General features: G+C 42.9%; 1 protein-coding gene and 1 long non-coding RNA gene across 2 annotated transcripts; one reads left to right on the top strand and one right to left on the bottom strand.

Annotated features, from left to right (window-relative positions):
- Nucleotides 1–547: 547 nt before the first annotated feature.
- Nucleotides 548–19,636, bottom strand: LOC121315442. The gene is made up of 3 exons (XR_005950266.1): nucleotides 18,865–19,636; nucleotides 13,576–13,582; nucleotides 548–561 (listed from the first exon to the last, which is right to left on the bottom strand). It is a non-coding gene; the product is annotated as an uncharacterized LOC121315442 (long non-coding RNA).
- LOC121315441 (cannabinoid receptor type 1A-like) lies at nucleotides 12,068–18,646 on the top strand. The gene is made up of 2 exons (XM_041249544.1): nucleotides 12,068–12,316; nucleotides 15,507–18,646. Exon 2 carries the CDS (start codon nucleotides 15,573–15,575, stop codon nucleotides 16,998–17,000), a length of 1,428 nt encoding a protein of 475 aa, XP_041105478.1. The 5' UTR covers nucleotides 12,068–12,316; nucleotides 15,507–15,572; the 3' UTR covers nucleotides 17,001–18,646.
- Nucleotides 19,637–22,154: the final 2,518 nt, after the last annotated feature.

Here is a 22,154-nt window from a genome sequence, read left to right as displayed (position 1 = left end):
ACATGCAGACTGGGGTTACTTTGCAAAGGCGTACCATGTCTGCGCTGTAAAATGAAGAGATGTGGGATATTTGTGCAGTGACTATGAGAAATAAAACTGTACGCTGCTGACAGCTTGTTACTAACCCCCCCCCCCCCCCCCCAGTCCCCCGCTGTTGTTATTAAAACGACCTGCCGTCTGAAATAGGGTCAATTCTTTTTCTTACTGATTGCCATTGCATGTATTTCTCTCGGCGGGGTGTCTGTACAACAGCTGGCAGACTGCATTCATTAGGTCACACTGGTTTAAGTAGGAAGAGATTATTAATTCTGGTTATTGGTTACACATGCACCGCAGCGATTGTAGAAGTTCTAATGTATGAGACTGTATAGATGTATGTTTAACTGTGGTTTATAATCCGGTGGGTGTGGAAACAGTTTATGTATTGTTTAACAAAGGTTTTTTTTTAGCAGGTTGCTTCATATCTTTGTTCCTTTATTGGCTTACCTAACAACTTTTTTTTCTTAAAGCTAACGTGACCCACAATAATGTTTGCTTGTATTCTTTTCTATATATTTAATACTTTATTGGATGTTCACTGTTATTTGAAATAATATGTCACGTGGTTTCTTAATAACCAAATAGGGAAGAAATCACATCTGTGTACTTAATCACATCTCACACAATTTTTTTAAGTGGTCAAACTCCCACCCTATTAATCTTTAGGGTTAGTAAAGGTATTGTTTATTACTGTTGCAATATTGAGAGGTTGAGGCAGCAAAACAGGGACATGTCAGGATTGCACGGTGAATTTACAGGTATGCTAATTGTGAAATACCAGAATACTACAATGTGGACTGCCAAGACTGATACAACATCCAAGTACTCCAGCACCACACACCAACACAGTTTTGGTAGAGCAGTGTATGTACATGCAGGCTACTAATAACATTTCCATATGGAATGTGCCTCTATAAAAGATTAATAACTCTTTGCTATATATAGTTCATAAATGCAACTTGATGTCTTCCACCCGTGTAAATAAAGCCACATAAAATCATCTGCTGAAGCCATTTCCCGCTAAACATATTAGAGTCTGAGATTGTTTCGTATTTCATGGTCCCCCAGGCCCTGCTGAATGAATTTCTGAAAGGAGAAGAGATATTGTCCCTTCTCCACCACCACCAGACGATCAAGATGGAGGTCAATCAGATTGATTTGCTGCGAATAAAACAAAAGCATTTTATTATAATTTGTTTATGTTTGGAAAGGAGATCCAATTACACTGTCACGGCTTAGGGGAACTTCTGCCAATAAAACTGAACATAAACTTAAAGCAACAAAACCAGTAATTCTACTTCAGTGACACACTCAATTATTTTTGACCTGGAATGACAATAGAATGCAGCTGGTAAGTGTGTGGATGATGGATTCAGCAACACACACTCTCAAAGCACCAGGAATACCAACTAGAACACATTTATGGAAGAATAGTCTAGGAGATGTGTGAAGGAAGCGATGCAACGATCAATGACATCTTTCATTTTTAAACAGTTGTTTCTGAGGAGAGTCACGTGTCAGTCATCAGGTGTCATTTTATTTGTTTTCTCCCCCTTCCATTGCCTGTCTACCATGGTTTTGAGTTCTTCTGTTCCAATACTGAATAGCAATGTAGAATCCTAGCTGTCCACTTATTCTGAATACTTTGCTATGGCTTGGCTTCTCATCCCATTGAATTGCATTGAGAGGGAAAGGCTGTACCTGAACCACTAGCCTCAAGTTTGAAATTAATGTTTCACCATTTACCCAGAGAGAGTGCTCTGCCATTCACCCAGACAGCTAGCTCTGCCATTCAAATATAGAGAGCTCTACCATTCACACAGAGAGAGAGCTCTGCCATTCACATAGAGAGAGAGAGCTCTGCCATTCACATAGAGGGAGAGAGAGAGCTCTGCCATTCACACAGAGAGAGAGAGCTCTGCCATTCAAACATAGAGAGCTCTACCATTCACACAGAGAGAGAGCTCTGCCATTCACATAGAGAGAGAGAGAGCTCTGCCATTCACATAGAGAGCTCTGCCATTCACCCAGAGAGAGAGCTCTGCCATTCACCCAGAGAGAGAGCTCTGCCATTCACATAGAGAGAGAGAGAGAGCTCTGCCATTCACTCAGAGAGCTCTGCCATTCACACAGAGAGAGAGAGCTCTGCCATTCACCCAGAGAGAGAGCTCTGCCATTCAAACATAGAGAGAGAGAGAGCTCTGCCATTCACATAGAGAGAGAGAGATCTGCCATTCACCCAGAGAGAGAGAGCTCTGCCATTCAAACATAGAGAGCTCTACCATTCACAAAGAGAGAGAGAGCTCTGCCATTCAAACATAGAGAGAGAGAGCTCTGCCATTCACATAGAGAGAGAGCTCTGCCATTCACACAGAGAGAGAGCTCTGCCATTCACACAGAGAGCTCTGCCATTCACATAGAGAAATAGCTCTGCCATTCACATAGAGAGAGAGCTCTGCCATTCACCCAGAGAGAGAGCTCTGCCATTCACTCAGAGAGTTCTGCCATTCACATAGAGAGAGAGCTCTGCCATTCACATAGAGAGAGAGCTCTGCCATTCACACAGAGAGGGAGCTCTGCCATTCACCCAGAGAGCGAGAGAGAGAGAGATCTGCCATTCACCCAGAGAGCAAGCTCTGCCATTCAAACATAGAGAGCTCTGCTATTCACATAGAGAGAGAGAGCTCTGCCATTCAAACATAGAGAGCTCTGCCATTCACATAGAGAGAGAGAGCTCTGCCATTCACATAGAGAGAGAGCTCTGCCATTCACATAGAGAGCTCTGCCATTCACCCAGAGAGAGAGCTCTGCCATTCACATAGAGAGAGAGAGCTCTGCCATTCACATAGAGGGAGAGAGAGAGAGAGAGAGTGCTCTGCCATTCACCCAGAGAGCAAGCTCTGCCATTCAAACATAGAGAGCTCTACCATTCACACAGAGAGAGAGCTCTGCCATTCACATAGAGAGAGAGAGAGCTCTGCCATTCACATAGAGAGCTCTGCCATTCACCCAGAGAGAGAGCTCTGCCATTCACCCAGAGAGAGAGCTCTGCCATTCACATAGAGAGAGAGAGAGAGCTCTGCCATTCACTCAGAGAGCTCTGCCATTCACACAGAGAGAGAGAGCTCTGCCATTCACCCAGAGAGAGAGCTCTGCCATTCAAACATAGAGAGAGAGAGAGCTCTGCTATTCACATAGAGAGAGAGAGATCTGCCATTCACCCAGACAGCAAGCTCTGCCATTCAAACATAGAGAGCTCTACCATTCACAAAGAGAGAGAGAGCTCTGCCATTCAAACATAGAGAGAGAGAGCTCTGCCATTCACATAGAGAGAGAGCTCTGCCATTCACACAGAGAGAGAGCTCTGCCATTCACATAGAGAGAGAGCTCTGCCATTCACCCAGAGAGAGAGCTCTGCCATTCACTCAGAGAGTTCTGCCATTCACATAGAGAGAGAGCTCTGCCATTCACATAGAGAGAGAGCTCTGCCATTCACACAGAGAGGGAGCTCTGCCATTCACCCAGAGAGCGAGAGAGAGAGAGATCTGCCATTCACCCAGAGAGCAAGCTCTGCCATTCAAACATAGAGAGCTCTGCTATTCACATAGAGAGAGAGAGCTCTGCCATTCAAACATAGAGAGCTCTGCCATTCACATAGAGAGAGAGAGCTCTGCCATTCAAACATAGAGAGACCTCTGCCATTCACATAGAGAGAGAGAGAGCTCTGCCATTCACACAGAGAGAGACCTCTGCCATTCACATAGAGAGAGAGAGAGCTCTGGCACTCACCTAGATAGCTCTGTAATGGAGAGGTAAGTACAGGTCTAATGCTGATGTCAGTAGTATTAGCTCAGCAGCCACTATGTGGAGATCCATTACAACTTCATGATTTGAAATAAGTCACATGCTAGGATGGCCTTTGTCCTTTTGCTTGTACCATTGACTGTTCAAGTTGTTTTTATAATAGTTACGAATAAATACTCTTGATCAAAAGAATAATTAGACCCAAATGAGTGTCAATGAAACTGCAAAAGCACAATTGGATTGGGAGAGGAATAGAAACTGGTGCAATTAAAATATTAATGAATATGAAATAAACTTGTAGTAAATTGGTTACCTTTTTTGGTCAGTTTTTATCCAGTACGAGGTAAAACAAAATGGGTGAATATTCATAAGCTCTGGTTCTTTTAGTAATGAGCCAACCGCAGTTACTTATTTTACTGAAGTTATTTCTGAAGATAATAAATATACAGTAAAAGTAAAAATGCTTCATAAAATGTACCCTTTTAGAAACGGGCCATTCGACTTCCGCCCACAGGGATGCACCCTGCCCCCCTTCTCGTTTCAACCATCAACCCTGAGCAGCAGATGCTGCCCAGCCAACCCTCTGCCAAGATCAGATACTCAGCACAACAGTGATGCGTTAATTGCATGACTCGCCCAGCACTCCACTGGCTGTGCAACTGGGTTGCTGCTCTGGAATATCTGGTGAAATAACTTTTATTTACTCTTTAGTGATCACCCCACTAAGCTTAATTTCAACAGATGCCTCATTGCCTCCGGTAACAGTAGGGACAGGCATTGTACTGCACATCCACTTTTCTAGTCAGTGTTGTGAATCTCTCTCTATATGTGCTAATGTAAGCTGTTGAGTAGATTTGCATTTAGTATAAGCCTTTGGCAATGACAGTATATGAAGAGTAGAAGAGTAGAGCTGTGACTGATTACTGGGTCTCAAACCATTCTGATCGTATTCTTTCTCTTTATAAATTAGGCAGAGGTGTAGGATAAGGTTATCTGCAGCTGTTTATTTACTTTGGTTCCACACTGCCACATACTGTAAACTGGTTTCACACAATTCCATACTGTAGACTGGTTCCACACTGCCCCATCTGTAGACTCGTTCCACACTGTCTCATACTGTAGACTGGTTCCTCACTGTCTCCTGGTTCCACACTGTCTCATACTGTAAACTGGTTCCTCACTGTCCCCTGGTTCCACACTGTCTCATACTGTAAACTGGTTCCTCACTGTCCCCTGGTTCCACACTGTCTAATACTGTAGACTGGTTTCTCACTGTCTCCTGGTTCCACACTGTCTCATACTGTAGACTGGTTCCACACTGTCTCCTGGTTCCACACGGTCTCATACTGTAGATTGGTTCCACACTGTCCCCTGGTTCCACACTGTCTCATACTGTAGACTGGTTCCTCATTGTCCCCTGGTTCCACACTGTCTCATATTGTAGACTGGTTCCTCACTGTCCCCTGGTTCCACACTGTCTCATACTGTAGACTGGTTCCACACTGTCCCCTGGTTCCACACTGTCTCATACTGTAGACTGGTTCATCACTGTCCCCTGGTTCCACACTGTCTAATACTGTAGACTGGTTCCTCACTGTCTCCTGGTTCCACACTGTCTCATACTGTAGACTGGTTCCTCACTGTCCCCTGGTTCCACACTGTCTCATATTGTAGACTGGTTCCTCACTGTCCCCTGGTTCCACACTGTCTCATACTGTAGACTGGTTCCACACTGTCTCATACTGTAAACTGGTTCATCACTGTCCCCTGGTTCCACACTGTCTAATACTGTAGACTGGTTCCTCACTGTCTCCTGGTTCCACACGGTCTCATACTGTAAACTGGTTCCTCACTGTCCCCTGGTTCCACACTGTCTAATACTGTAGACTGGTTCCTCACTGTCCCCTGGTTCCACACTGTCTCATACTGTAGACTGGTTCCTCACTGTCCCCTGGTTCCACACTGTCTCATACTGTAGACTGGTTCCTCACTGTCTCCTGGTTCCACACTGTCTCATACTGTAGACTGGTTCCTCACTGTCCCCTGGTTCCACACTGTCTCATACTGTAGACTGGTTCCTCACTGTCCCCTGGTTCCACACTGTCTCATATTGTAGACTGGTTCCTCACTGTCCCCTGGTTCCACACTGTCTCATACTGTAGACTGGTTCCACACTGTCCCCTGGTTCCACACTGTCTCATACTGTAGACTGGTTCATCACTGTCCCCTGGTTCCACACTGTCTAATACTGTAGACTGCTTCCTCACTGTCTCCTGGTTCCACACTGTCTCATACTGTAAACTGGTTCCTCACTGTCCCCTGGTTCCACACTGTCTCATATTGTAGACTGGTTCCTCACTGTCTCCTGGTTCCACACTGTCTCATACTGTAGACTGGTTCCTCACTGTCCCCTGGTTCCACACTGTCTCATACCGTAGACTGGTTCCACACTGTCTCATACTGTAGACTGGTTCCACACTTTCCCCTGGTTCCCCACTGTCTCATATTGTAGACTGGTTCCTCACTGTCCCCTGGTTCCACACTGTCTCATACCGTAGACTGGTTCCACACTGTCTCATACTGTAGACTGGTTCCTCACTGCCCCCTGGTTCCACACTGTCTCATACTGTAGACGGGTTCCTCACTGCCCCCTGGTTCCACACTGTCTCATACTGTAGACTGGTTCCTCACTGTCTCCTGGTTCCACACTGTCTCATACTGTAGACTGGTTCCTCACTGTTCCCTGGTTCCACACTGTCTCATATTGTAGACTGGTTCCTCACTGTCCCCTGGTTCCACAATGTCTCATACCGTAGACTGGTTCCACACTGTCTCATACTGTAGACTGGTTCCTCACTGTCCCCTGGTTCCACACTGTCTCATATTGTAGACTGGTTCCTCACTGTTCCCTGGTTCCACACTGTCTCATACTGTCCCCTGGTTCCACACTGTCTCATACTGTAGACTGGTTCCTCACTGTCCCCTGGTTCCTCACTGCCCCCTGGTTCCACACTGTCTCATACTGTAGACTGGTTCCTCACTGCCCCCTGGTTCCACACTGTCTCATACTGTAGACTGGTTCCTCACTGCCCCCTGGTTCCACACTGTCTCATACTGTAGACTGGTTCCTCACTGCCCCCTGGTTCCACACTGTCTCATACTGTAGACTGGTTTCTCACTGCCCCCTGGTTCCACACTGTCTCATACTGTAGACTGGTTCCTCACTGCCCCCTGGTTCCACACTGTCTCATACTGAAGACTGGTTCCTCACTGTCTCCTGATTCCACACTGTCTCATACTGTAGACTGGTTCCTCACTGTCTCCTGGTTCCACACTGTCTCATACTGTAGACTGGTTCCTCACTGTCTCTTGGTTCCACACTGTCTCATACTGTAGACTGGTTAACTTTATTTCTTCCAGCTCACCTGGAAATTGTAAACAGCTACACAGACAAATATTTGCCTCTATCAAGTGAAAGACGGGTATATAAAGGATGTTAATGGTGTTGGGTTTAGTGTTGATGAGTGAGTTAATTTTGGAGAAGGTGAGAAGAGGAGAATTTTGTGTGGGTATCATTGGTCAGTAACAGCCTTGCCAGGGACGCTATCCTGTTTACACGTGGTGCCTCCCTACTGCTCTTACAAAGATGAGTGCTTTTAACACACACACGCTACGTTTTTGAAGACACTCTTTTTTTGGCATGCATTTAAAAAGGTGCGCGCTTTATACAAAAAATGCACAGTGCTTTTAGAAAAATGCACAATACTTTTAGAAAAATGCACAGTGCTTTTAGAAAAATGCACAGTGTTTTTAGAAAAATGCACAGTGCTTTTAGAAAAATGCACAGTACTTTTAGAAAAATGCACAGTACTTTTAGAATACACTACATGTTTTTAGCATATTCTTTTTGTTTTTGTTTTGCACTTCAAGGCCACCATACTACATAAACAGTTGAACAAAAACAATACAAACGATTTAAATACCCAGTGGTTTCAATAAAACATGGCACTGCACACGCCTAAACACCAACGATACCCACACACAATTCTCCTCGTCTCCAACATTAACTCACCCAATATTCAACCCACACAGACCCACACACCTGTGCACCAGCAGGGCTTCCACCCACCATAGACACAGAAAATACTTTACTGCTGTGTGTTAATGTATAGCATGCATTGTACATGTCCTTTATTGTTTAGTGTGCCAGGGATTTAACTGTCTTGGTTTGTCCGGTCTGGTCAGAAGATCAGGTCACAAGATACATAAAAAAAATGACTTTAAAAAAAATCTAATGATGACAAGAGATGATTGGCAGCAGTTGGGAGTAATGTCCACCTGGACTCATACCTACAGATTTAGCTCCCTGAGGACACCGAGGACACCTGGAGTGAAAAGGTCAGGTGCCTTGTTTAGTGCCTGAATCCAATTAATTTATTAGGGCATTTCAACTGCCTCATATCATACAGAAACATATGACAAGGACAGTTCAGCTGCCTGAGAAATGTTAACAAGTGTTTTCTTTCTTTGTCCCTCGCAATATGATTGGTTGTGTTTTAGACAGGGTTTTAAAACAGAAACCTTTTTAATGTGGATTTAAACCACAGTGATTAAATTGTTAAAAATGTTATAATCTCCTATCGCTCTCCGGATTATCATTTCTCCCTACATCCCTCACGCCCCCTCTGCTCCTCCACCACTGGCAGATTAGCTGTACCCCCTCCGCTCCCCCGCTTCCAGAGCCCGCTCCTTGTCCCTCAGTGGCGGAATGACCTACCCACAGACATCAGGACTGCTCAGTCCATTCTTTATTTTGCTCTTATTTGATTTTGATTGTATTTTCTACTGATTTTACTGTACCTTATAAGTGCTCTTATCTGTAATGTGATATTTTGTAATGTGATATTTGTAATGTGATATTTTGTAATGTGATTTTTTGTAATGTGATATTTGTAGTATGATATTTTGTAGTGTGATATTTGTAATATGATATTTTGTAATGTGATATTTTGTAATGTGATTTTTTGTAATGTGATTTTTGTAATGTGATATTTTGTAATGTGATTTTTGTAATATGATATTTTGTAATGTGATTTTTGTAATATGATATTTTGTAATGTGATATTTTGTAATGTGATATTTTGTAAAAATCGTGTGTCGCCCTTGATAAGGGCCGGCGTCTGCTATGAAATAAATCATAATAGACAGCAGATAACTAAATGGCCATATGCAAACTAATGTATCTACAGCTCAAGACTTTAATGCAAAACACTTACCATTCATTACAGAGAGAAAAGACCGAGCATAAGAGCATTTCACACTCGAACAAGCTTAATATATTAGCACAGTGTAGCTCGTTGTCAGTACATTTTCATTTGGCAAGAAACTTTGCTTACATGGGACTTCACTAAACATCAGATCATGTAGTCTGAATGAAATGAACCTTAACTCATGACGAAGAACAGGTACGTGACTTTGAATGATTTTATTGAAAAGCGAACAAGCCCATGCATTTTATTGAAAAGTGAACAAGCCCATGCATTTTATTGAAAAGTGAACAAGCCCATGCATTTTTTGCAGAATAGGATTTCCAGGGAACCCCTGTACTGTAACAGCTACATTCTGCAATATTAGTGCCTGCCTGTCTGAATACATTTAATTCAAAATGCAGATGTGTTGCCTGTTTACCAGGTAAGATAACTATTCTCCCCACTACTGGATCTGCTCTGGCAATGCCCCTAAATTGGACTCTCGTCCAAACTGGAGGGGATGCAATGACAAGAGTGTACTGCAGGTTAAAATCGAGAGGGGATGAGTGGCTTCACAGGAGTATATCCTGTTGATGCTGTCAGACCATTATTTAATCTGCAGGCTCATTGGAAGAAGCAGTAATGGAGCTCCGAGATCCACATTGATAAAAGGGCTCTGATACGATCAAGGCTTTTTCTGCAGTCAGAGTCTGACTCCTTAGCAGATTTGTGTGTAAAATTTGGAAACAAAAGACATTTTGCCATGTGACAAGTTGTATGTTGTGCCACTCTTACTCATAATTTCTGTTCACTCAAAGAGTCTGGTAGATCATCTGACAGGTCTAGTATAGGGAATGTTTTCCTCTATTAATATAGGTGATCATATCATAAGTGTAGAGGATAATGATACAGTTGAACCATCTAAATTGAATGCATCATCTATTTGCTTTTTTTTTTTTTTAGAACACAAATCAAGCTACCTTGTAGGCATAATGACATGTTAGAATAGCATCTCTGATTTGATGTTTATACTCATGAAAGTAAATGACATGTGAAAAAGAGTGTGATATGCATCATTCATATTCATATACAGTGGCAGAGAACTAGTTCAACACTCATAATGGAACTTGACTGAGAGAATCGCAGAATGTAACAAATCTAAAAAAAGTGTGCTGCCTGTGTCATGCAGAAACTGTAAAAGTCACATGACTATTGTGTCAAAGGTCAATGTATTTGAGAGTGTGGCTGCCACAACTTTGTAAAGTTATAGGGTTTGTTTGCCTTGAAAGATACATAGGATAGAAGTTGACCAAAAGAATCATAAAGCTTTAAGAAAATAATCCAGAAACCAAAAAGTCGCATGACCTCAATCTAGTAGCTATACCCTCAGTACTGTCACATCTTACTCAAATTGTTAACATGATGTGAAAAGCACAACGACTCCCTCTAAAACGGATATCATCAACTGAATAGGCAAGAGCAGATTTACAGAAACAGAAACGCCCTTTGGGATGCATAATTAACTTCATTAACTGATGCGACAGGGGTTATGGGTTCTTCATCATCAGTGTCTAAAATATGAACTTAAAACCCTGTTCAGATGCACTTGCCTCAAATGCAGTCCAGACAGAGACTGAGCTCCATTCTCTGTCAGATTATATTTCCATCAGGCACCAGATACAAAACCAACTGCAGATAATCATATAACATTGAAAAAAATAATGTGTGTGCATTAAATTTAAATCCAGGTTCATATATAATCTATCTCTTTGTCTGATCCACACACTGAAATACAGTATTCTTATTCTGACTGCAAAACAATTTTACCTTCAATGTCGGATCTTGCCGTGGCGTTTGTGCTTCACACACTATTATCCTTGGAATAGTGTGAGTCTCCTCACTTTGCATCCAGCTAATGCTGGCGTGCTGCTGACTCAGTGAGCAAAGGAGCTCTGAATGCCTCTCAAGCCTTCCTCTGTAATGCTTTTATTACTGATTTAGCAAAGCATTCCGAGTTTAATGGAGCCATTAAACTTGAACAAGTGCAACTGCTTCATAGGAAACCATGCTTTTTGAAGATATACACTCGCTGAGAGCTTGGTTAATCTGCATGTAAATTATTGCTATTATAGCAGCCAATGCAGACAATTGCAAACAGCCAAGAGCCCGAAAAAATGCTTAACAATGGAATAGTTCCTATGCTATGTGAGATTTCTTTTCAGTCCTTAATGTGTGCTGATATGTGCAGTCTGCTGATCTTTTTTGTAAGTGTCAGTGCAGATCTAAGGGAAAGTTTCTCTCATTCGTGAATGTACAGTACCATTCGCTATCAAGGGGGTGTACATTATTGTAGGTGAGGTAAATAAGGCCCAGTATTTGCACAATGGTTTTGTTATCCTGAGGTTAGCTCCATAGCAACCAGAGGGTTCTACCACATCTTTATGGAGGGAGGACCAATAGACAATGAGTGATAACCATACACCCAGCCTCTTCCATTGTGCAATGTTACCTCTGCCAGTCATTGTTATAGGTATGAGTCCATCAAAGGAGCTGCTCAACTCTTTACATGAGGTGGAGGAAGAGATGATCTGTAGGGTTGATCAAACCAGCCGGGCTGTGCATGAAACTCCTCAACAAACACCAGTAAAACCAAAATGGATTGACTGCCTTGGTTCTCTAACACTGTAATAAATCTAATGCAATAGAAACAGGACCACGTGTTTCACCTTTTCATTTCTACAGCCAGGGGTACCTGAGAATTGCTTGCCTCGTTCATCTTTCTAATAGTTTTGATGAATAAAGGAAGCTGACTTATTATGCCGCGCTGTCCCTGGCTTCCTTTGCCATGAGGCACAGATCATTGCATTGCGGTCCCGCAGATGCCTTTTGTTCTGCCTGGATAGTCATTTTCAAGGGGGGAGGTAATGGGTTGTAACACGTGATGCTGTGAGTTGCGCTTCATAAATATGCAGAAGCATTAGATTATCATAGAGAAAGATAGGAGGGAGCGGCAGCGCCAGGATTTCAGAGGTGCTTCGCAACAATCACATCACTTCACATCACAAAGGCAAGGGAGGCAAGAACAGAGTACTACAGAACCAGAGAAAGAGCGTGGACTGAATTCAACACAACAGGTTTCCTCAGTACAGTTTACATCAGCAATTGGACTTCAGCAAGACGACCGTCCAACTACAAGAATTAATCCACTAACAAACTATGCGAAGGTATTGTAGCATATTGTATCTTATAGATTTAGTGGGTTTTTGATGCAGCCTGTAAACGGAAAACGGTACACAATGTTTTTAAATCCGGCTGGTTAAGTAAAAGTGCAGAATGCATTTTTAACATGTATCTATAAAATAAATAAATTGATGAGTTTTACGTTCCATAACTACACATTTAATTTATGATAGACCATTTTCTATTCGAATGCACGATTGGACACCCTCATGGTAAAATGTGAAGCCTTATGATGGTACTATTATGAGGTGAAGCTAAATGCTGCGTACATCCATCAATCATTTATATAAGTTCATTACAGTGCAGAGTACAGTTTAACCATTTTTTATATTCCTTTAAAGTCAGAACTGTTGACTTTATGAACGTCGTTTTTTTTATTTTTACCAGTGCTTCAAAACGATGCAGCCGCTATTAACATTTGAAATAGATTCGATGTCAAAGATCCTAGACCGTTAGCATTTACAATATCCGAGTAAAGTACTGCCCGTATCAGCTGTGATCCATTCGTACTCAAGATCGAGTCAGTATTAATGCATAAGATCAGCGGTCCTTTTCAGTACTTTCTACAAGCTTTTGGATTCGCAGTTGTGTGATATACAAAACAGAACTCTCTACACGTTTTTATTCACGTTCAGAGCAATTATCCTTGCCATGTAGATTAACCGAGCAATGCTTTAATTAAAGTATTAGGAAAACAAATCGTGAACGAAATCGCCAAACTGACGGTCTGAAATCAGTGTGTGCAACGTGCTATGAATTCATGTTTGGTGTGTGACAGATCCCACTTACTGCGATGTGGAAACCTACTGAGTAATGTTCTCAATTATTTTAACACATCGTCTTGACCCACATAAAAGACGATTTAACCTCGGTCTACATAACGTTCTAATACAAATAAAAACGGCACACTTTCAAGACAGTATTGTGCTGAGCGGGTATATGAGCCCTAAGTGCAACAGACCATTATCATGGCAAATACAATAGCGTTATGTTACTATGCGTTTTTTATGCTAAATCCTTTTCATACATAGGTTTTTAACTTGCAGTGCTTTTATTTGCATTTTTTAAAATCATATTTATTTATTTATTTATTGTGAATATTCTTTAACTTAAACTACATCTTCAAACGAATGTAGAACCAGATTATCGCCTTCTGAAATCGAATGCAGAATCAGATTATCGCCTTCTGAAATCGAATGCAGAACCAGATTATTGTCTTCTCAGATTTTATCACTCAGATTACATGTTTACTCCTTGCTGAGCCTTTAATGGAGTGTGTATCATTTTGCGTAAAAATCACAAACTCCAGTCTCCAGCCTTCTGGCGTTTAAAAGCAGACTGGAGACAATGGCGTGTATTTGTATTCATCTATTTATTTTCATTCAAAACAATGGCGTTGAAATAAAACGTTATAAACGACTGCTGCGTGACGTTTACATTTTGCACTGAGTAGGTCATTTCATTCTACAGTGTATTTTAGCATGCATTATATATTTTTTTTATCACTCACGGCTTTCTTCAGCATATACAACGCTCAGTGTAAGTGTTCAGTTTTTCATGAATGCATTTCTTTAAATGAGAAAGCGAATCTGCGTTTGTACAGTGTACAACGCCTCCGCAGATTAGTACAGTTTACAGCTCCTCAGCCACAGGTAGCACGCGTTGTGATCTGATTTATATACTGCACACATTCTGTTCCAACTAAAGATCAGAAATCAGCTGCAAAACAATAATGCGCCTTTGAACTGAGATCATGAAAAACAACAACAACAAAAACAACCTTTTGCAACAGCCGACACCGACAGCACAAAGAGTTCTAATGCTGTGATTTAACACCGTGAAGAGCAATCGAAATGTGGACACAGCACACTGTTAACGGTAATGACCTTAATGGGACGAAGCAGGTGGATTTAGTATGACAGCCTAGCTACGGGGTAGGTTAGGGAATGCTTAGGTAATCTGAATTAGTATACTGACTACACAAGGAAGGTGAAGAAATACGAGGTGTGATATTGTCACTGTCACACCGCCATTACATTACATTGACCCCTTATGAAAACATCTTGAAAAGCAATACATTATCTCAAGTAATCAGTAAACACCACTATCTATGTAGTAGTTTCATATATTTAAAATAGATATAGTTATAGGTGGTTACTTCTAAAATATATGTAAAGAATATCGTACAAGCGAAAGAACCCCCCTTTTTTTTCTTTTTATAACTGTACTCAACAACTTGTATAACCGAAAACGTTCATATTGCATCCAGTATTTGGAACTTTGTAAACAGTGGCCTCTAATGGTCTGTTTAAATATTACAGCTGCTGTAGTGAATGGAACAAAGGAAGCTACAGGACAGGTATCGGTACGCCTTGTTTTCTGGGTTTTTAAAAAAAAAAAAAATTCAAGGATCACGGCTGCTGAGAGTCTTACACTTTACTTTTAGGCTTATATATACATAAAAACAATACTCTCTGTGAAATCTATTTAATAATAAAATATCTATTTGTGTTTTATCTCAAGAATTGATATGTATTAGCAGCCTAATATAACTTCACTTTATCACTATAGGACAATGGAGCGTTTTCTGAATAGTTTGGGTATTTCTGTGTATGTTGACATGTTTTATAAAGGCATGCTGAACTCCATACTCCACCATTGTCTTTCTTATACCAAGTAAATGGTGTTATTATTCATTATAATTTTCTACTACCTTCTCAAGCACAATAATATCTCTTTTTGTGAGAACTTATTTCACCCGTTGCTTTTTTATGACTGTATGTTTTGTTTCATTTTAATTTAAGTCTAGTAAAGAGCCACTGTTTACACTGATTAAGTAAAAGGCTCCAGGGCATTTTAATAGAAGTTTGGCAATTTGTGCACGCCAGCCCAGATCTGAACCATGTAGCCAGGCTTGTTTGTAAGGAGTTACAGACTTTATGTATTTCTTTGTCATTTACACACCAGGGGTCAGTATTGTAGACTCCCTATCTTTTATCCTGAACCTCAGTCCCCCATGCCAATCCCCATCCCTATCCCTCTCTCCTCTGTTCTCCCATCCCAGCATGTAAGAAGTGTTCACATCATCAATTTGACATTATAAAGACCTTACAATGATTGACACGCAGCTTGACCAGCACATTTATTATTGATTTGTTTAATTTTTTTCTATAGGATTCCTTAAGCCCTCCCACATCTTTCCTACTGCTTTTCTACAACACGTCTCAGAGGGGACCAGCCATGAAGTCAGTCCTGGATGGTATAGCGGATACCACGTTTCGGACGATAACGACAGGTCTGGAATACCTTGGTTCCAATGATGTCCATTATGATGACTCCAGTGTTAATGCAGACTTCACCAAGGTGGGGCACTCTTCGCAAAAACTACCTTTCTCTGCATTCAAAAGCGGCTCATTACAGGGGAAGGCATCGGCCGAAGAGTATCTCTTCTTAAAAGGCATTCCATTCTACCCCACAAACATTACCGATCTGTACACAAACAGAACTACCCCCAGCTACAGGGACGAGGAAGGCACTATACAATGTGGAGAGAACTTCGTGGACATGGAGTGTTTTATGATCCTGACTCCCAGTCAACAGTTGGCGGTCGCTGTCCTGGCACTGATCCTGGGGACATTCACAGTTCTTGAGAACTTAGTGGTGCTGTGTGTGATCCTGCACTCTCGCAGCCTCAGAAATAGACCGTCCTACCACTTCATAGGAAGCCTGGCAGTGGCTGACCTGCTGGGCAGTGTCATATTCGTTTACAGTTTTGTTGACTTCCATGTATTCCATCGTAAGGACAGCCCCAATGTGTTCCTGTTCAAGCTGGGAGGAGTTACCGCCTCCTTCACAGCCTCAGTGGGGAGCCTCTTCCTCACTGCTATTGACAGGTACATCTCCATACACAAGCCAATGGCTTACAAACGCATTGTGACCAAGATGAAGGCAGTCATTGCCTTTTGCATGATGTGGATCATCTCAATCATCATAGCGGTCCTCCCTCTGCTGGGTTGGAACTGCAAGAAGCTGAACTCTGTTTGCTCGGACATCTTCCCACTGATCGATGAGAATTACTTGATGTTCTGGATCGGAGTCACCAGTGTTTTACTGATGTTCATCATTTACGCTTACATGTACATTCTGTGGAAGGCGCATTCCCATGCAGTTCGGATGCTGAACCGCGGGACTCAGAAAAGCGTGATTGTGCATTCCTCGGATGGCACCACAGTGCTGCTTACTAGGCCAGATCAAACACGAATGGACATCAGGTTAGCAAAGACGCTGGTCCTCATTCTAGTGGTTCTCATCATCTGCTGGGGCCCAGTCTTGGGTATCATGGTGTACGATCTCTTCTGGAAGATGAATGACTTTACCAAGACCATCTTTGCATTCTGCAGCATGCTATGTCTGATGAACTCAACGGTGAACCCCATCATCTATGCCCTTAGAAGCAAAGATCTTAGGCACGCTTTCCAGACCACGTTTCAGTTCTGCAAAGGGACGACCCAGCCCCTTGATAATAGCGTGGAGTCCGATTGCCAGAACAAGCACGCAAACAATACTGGCAGTGCCAACAAAGCTGCAGAGAACTGCGTCAGGAGCACTGTGAAAATTGCCAAAGTGACCATGTCTGTCTCTACAGAGACATCTGCTGAAGCCGTCTGAACTGCCTTTTCAGGATTTTAATGTACTAAGCTGTGATATACAAGTCTCATACAGCACTTACTGTTAAATGTTTCACAAGAGTAAAACCTTCATAACCTACATATTGCATATGGACTGTTATGTGAGCCAGTGCAGTGGAAACACAACAATACTTCTACCTGTTGTTCAGTTAAGCTTCATTGTATGACTTTGTGAGACTGTCGTTTATAACAAAAAGGATCAAACATGTAAATAAAGGGTTAAAGAAGGATTCAATTCCTAATGTCATTAAATTGGATAAAACAAAGTTAGTTTAATTTGATCTTATTTGCCAGCGTGTATCAACTTAAATAACAGCATTAGGTGACTGAATTCAGTTGAGAAGAATGTATATCTTTGTAACGATGGGACAAAGGGGCTATAGTGGTCTTTACCTAGATTGTACAGCAAACATGTTGATATGTATATTTCAGTTAAATATTTGTTTGTAAATACTTGCAGCCATGCTTACAAGTTACAGTACACAAGCAGTTTTGCATTTGTACGACCCTCCCCATCTGTGCACTTGGGTTGTTGTTATGTAATTTCACTCAGTCTTGCTTTATAAAAATTAGATGTCATTGTTCTTTAGATTATGCCTTGGTTGTAAATGCAGCATTAACATGACATAGCCTGACAGTTTATGTTCCACTGCATGCTTTACAGTGGATATTGAATATTATTGGTATATGTATTATTGGTACGTGTTTTACTTTCAGTGTATGTGTACTTGTGTCCAGTGACTTGATGCTTCAGTTGGATACTAGTTTGATGTTTTGCTGGCTTTGTTTCATGTCGTGCAGCATAGGGTTAATTTTGTACCGACAGGTACTTATCACACACAAAACTGCAGTGCTGAAAACAGAAACCATTCTACTACACGAAACACAGCCCTTCTTGGTAGTCTTGACCGGTTTTGTAAGACTTCCAGGTGGCTGTGGGCACGCCTTCTTTCCAGAGCTTGCTTTCAAGACAGCCCATTCCTTCTAAACCCATCGCTTCAAAAGATCTGCTCAGGCAACTTTCTTTCAACGGACACAAAGAAAGTACTGTATCTCTAACATTATTTGAGGGATGAGTAAAAAAAAAAACATAAAAAAAAAAAATAGAAAATCTGTTGTGTTTTAGAGTTAACATATTTAAGTATTTTGGCAGAACCAGATCAAAAGCTACTCCGTCACATAGAAGCATTACGCCACAGAGTTTAAGAGTCACCTGGTATTACATTCCAGGGACTCTGACAACGCTCTTCACAGGGGAATTTACACAGCCCTAATGTATATCTGATGGATGGCACACTTGACACGTTACAAAACGCAGTCATAACACAAACCCGAGTAACACTTCTGTAGTAGAATCATACTGAAAACAGAATGAGGAGTTTCTTTAGTTTTACTCACATTTTATAATTAGGTGTTTAAGGTTATGCTTGAATTATTTTGCACAATTATTAAAAGTGTCGGCCTTCCCCCAATCCATCGCTGCAGCATTATGTAAATCACTGTTCAAAACTGTTTCAAAGCCAGTTTACATCACAAATGAACAGTACTAAAGAGGCTTGTCAGGAGGCTAATGAGCAGTGTACTTACAGAGATAATGAATGTGTAAATCCCTTGAACTGGACAAACCCAGACTATTGTCAATAGATTAGTTTCTTTATTGTTGAGAACTCTTTATGTATATATATATATATATATATATATATATATATAGATATATATTATATATCTATATATATATATATATATATATACTATAAAGCATAGAATATCGCGAGTATCACTTACGGAACAATGCACGACCAGTGTGGTACATGATATGTATTTTATTACTAAATTCGAATTACAGTTAATGTTAATTTCAGTGTTTTGTTCTTTGGTTGTACAGTATTTTCATTGAAAATTACCAGGTAAACCTGCATACCATTTGGTCATTCAATATTTTATTACTGTGTTGCGGTAATGTACAGTAAAGTATTTAAATACAACAAAAAAAGTTTCATTTGATTAAATATTTATTTTATTTACTCTCTTTAAGGCACAAATGGTTTAGGGTAAAGTGAAAGTGAGAAAACAAGACAGAATAAATGCATTATAGGATGCTTGCGTGTCTTGCCTTGGAATAGTCAAGATTCATACACTGCACTACTGGGGGTTGAAACTTCAGTTTGGACTTGATATATGTAATGGTTCGTTCAATGGACATTTTAGATGACCTGAATAACTACGTTTGAACTTAATGGTCTGTATTCAATTTAATGTGACTCACAATTGTATTGGTCTACGCTCCTGTTATGTCTTAAGTCTTCAGCTTGGATTCAGTTGTGAAGTGGCTTCTGTATTAAGGCTGCATGCAAAGAATTAGTCAGAAACAAATTACGTTCCAGGCCATTGGCCAGAGGTGTTTGACATATATAAAATGTAGTCTGTAACTAAACCTATGAATAAAGTCGCTCCTGTTAAACATCCGAGATCCTCTTGTTTGTGTAAAACTTATCAGTGTTCTTCAATTAAAGATGTTAAAAAATAAACTGAAATCAATCTACAAAAAAAAAAAAAAAAAAATTTGGTTCCAGATTCATATTTGCTTGTGATGTAGTCTGGAAGTCCTAAATCTGAAGGCACTAAAATACTGATTTTCTTAAAGAATTATTATTATACAAATTCATGTTTTCTTTGTATACTTAACTTCTGGTTACACATATAAAATGTAATGCATTTATCTAATTTCTACAATTGTCTTTCTCCATCTTGTCAGAAGGCTTTACTTTATTAATATGTCTGTGTGTCACTGGCTTTGTTTGTGTTTGTGTCCACAGTCGTAGTCGATGCACTGCTGCTGTCGTCTTCGTCAGCATTTGTAGCCTTCTTAAAGAAGTAGTTTGTAATATAAGAAGCTCCTAACGTTCTTTTCATTGCATCAATAGGAATACTGACTCACTCAGACAGTTGTGTGGGAGATGGGAGTTATTCAACCTCCAACCTCACTACTGCGCACATCAACCGACTGCATCTACATCTACTGTTCCTGCTACACAGGTTTATATTTAGCTCTGCACATTCAGCTCTGCACTGTTTTCAATGTATTTTTTGCTCCCCTGGCTGTGCTGTTCGAGACTCTGATCCACAGACCAGCAGCTTCTGACCTGCTGGAGGTGGAGAAGGTGACTTCATCAGGCCACGGCTGGGAGGCTATTTACACCAAAGCTTGCCGCATAGCGGCACGGCAAGCGGCGTTCGTTTGCTCGTCCGTGCCTTGTCCTCCATCCACCCTGCTCTGTTTTTTGTTTAGGACTGTGTGGCAGGCTGGCAAGTGGACAGAGGCCCAGAAACAGTCTGCAGTTAAAAACTGCAAAAAACTAATTTTATTATAAATAAACAAAAATGCAGGTGCACAAGGGCAAAACAAAAAATCTTTAAAACACAAATAAAACAAAAAACAATTCACAAAAATAAAGGTTTCCAGGCTGGGCAATGCCTTCACTGGATACAAAACTTTCAAACTTTCAAAAATACCACAACAAACCACCAACCTGCTTCCTCAACTCCCTCCTCCCAAATGAGAAGCAGAGGCCTCCTTTTATGTCAGATGGCTGGGCGCTGATTGATCGTTAATTAACCTAATCAACCCTAGCCACCTGAACATAATAAACCCAGGTAGGTAGGGGAAATTAACCCCATCCTTGCCAATTTAAAAAGGGCAGAGCTTTGCTCTGCCACACACCTCCCCCCATGTACAACGTACACCGGCCGCAATCGGCCAACTCCCCCCTTCCCCCAAGAGTCCAATTATGTCCCTTGGGTGGGCTGTTATGGTGGGTGGTGGTGGGCGGGGTTGATGTCGGAGCCCCCAAGCCTTCTTTGGTTGAGGGGGCCCCGGATCTCCAAGGTAGTACGGCGACGGCGGCCCGGCTCCCTCTGGTGGCGGAGGCGGCGACGGCGGCGGACCCTCGGCAACCCTAGAAAACAAAAAGGAGACACCAGCAGTCCCAGGCGATGCGAAGCAGCAGGCAACCCCAGGCGATGCAAAGCAGCAGGCAACCCCAGGCGATGCAAAGCAGCAGGCAACCCCAGGCGATGCAAAGCAGCAGGCAACCCCAGGCGATGCAAATGTGTCATCCCTGAGCAGAGTGGGCGTGGCATCCCTGGGCGGTGCAAGGCAGGCATCCTTGGGCCATAGCTCCTCTCCTCTGGGCTCAGAGAGCAGCGGCTCCTCCCTCTCTGGCTCTGGAAGCAGCGTCTCCTCCCCTCTGGGCTCTGAGAGCGACGGCAGCTCCTCCTCCCCCTCTGGCTCTGGGAGCGACGGCAGCTCCTCACCCCTCTCTGGCTCTGGGAGCGACGGCAGCTCCTCACCCCTCTCTGGCTCTCGGGACGGCGGCGCCTCACCCCTCTCTGGCTCCCGGGAAGGCGGGGGGCTCACCCCGCTCCCGGGAAGGCGGGGGGCTCACCCCTCGATGGCTCCCGGGAAGGCGGGGGGCTCACCCCTCGATGGCTCCCGGGAAGGCGGGGGGCTCACCCCTCGATGGCTCCCGGGAAGGCGGGGGGCTCACCCCTCGATGGCTCCCGGGAAGGCGGGGGGCTCACCCCTCGATGGCTCCCGGGAAGGCGGGGGGCTCACCCCTCGATGGCTCCCGGGAAGGCGGGGGGCTCACCCCTCGATGGCTCCCGGGAAGGCGGGGGGCTCACCCCTCGATGGCTCCCGGGAAGGCGGGGGGCTCACCCCTCGATGGCTCCCGGGAAGGCGGGGGGCTCACCCCTCGATGGCTCCCGGGAAGGCGGGGGGCTCACCCCTCGATGGCTCCCGGGAAGGCGGGGGGCTCACCCCTCGATGGCTCCCGGGAAGGCGGGGGGCTCACCCCTCGATGGCTCCCGGGAAGGCGGGGGGCTCACCCCTCGATGGCTCCCGGGAAGGCGGGGGGCTCACCCCTCTCTATTGGAGTGACCGGGGCATCTCCCATGTCTACCGCCAGGTAATTAACCACCATGAGGTCAACCTCTGGGAAGGACGCTGGGTGGTGCTGTTCCTCCCACTGTTCCCACCTCTCCCCATCTCGACACCACAGCGTGTTGATAACTATGGGGAGATCGTGGACGAGGTCTGCCTCAGGGTGCATCAAGCAGTCCCAGATCTCCTGGG

Source organism: Polyodon spathula, chromosome 5, assembly GCF_017654505.1.
Source record: "Polyodon spathula isolate WHYD16114869_AA chromosome 5, ASM1765450v1, whole genome shotgun sequence".
Taxonomy (NCBI): domain Eukaryota; kingdom Metazoa; phylum Chordata; class Actinopteri; order Acipenseriformes; family Polyodontidae; genus Polyodon; species Polyodon spathula.
This window is presented reverse-complemented; position numbering and strand designations above follow the sequence as displayed.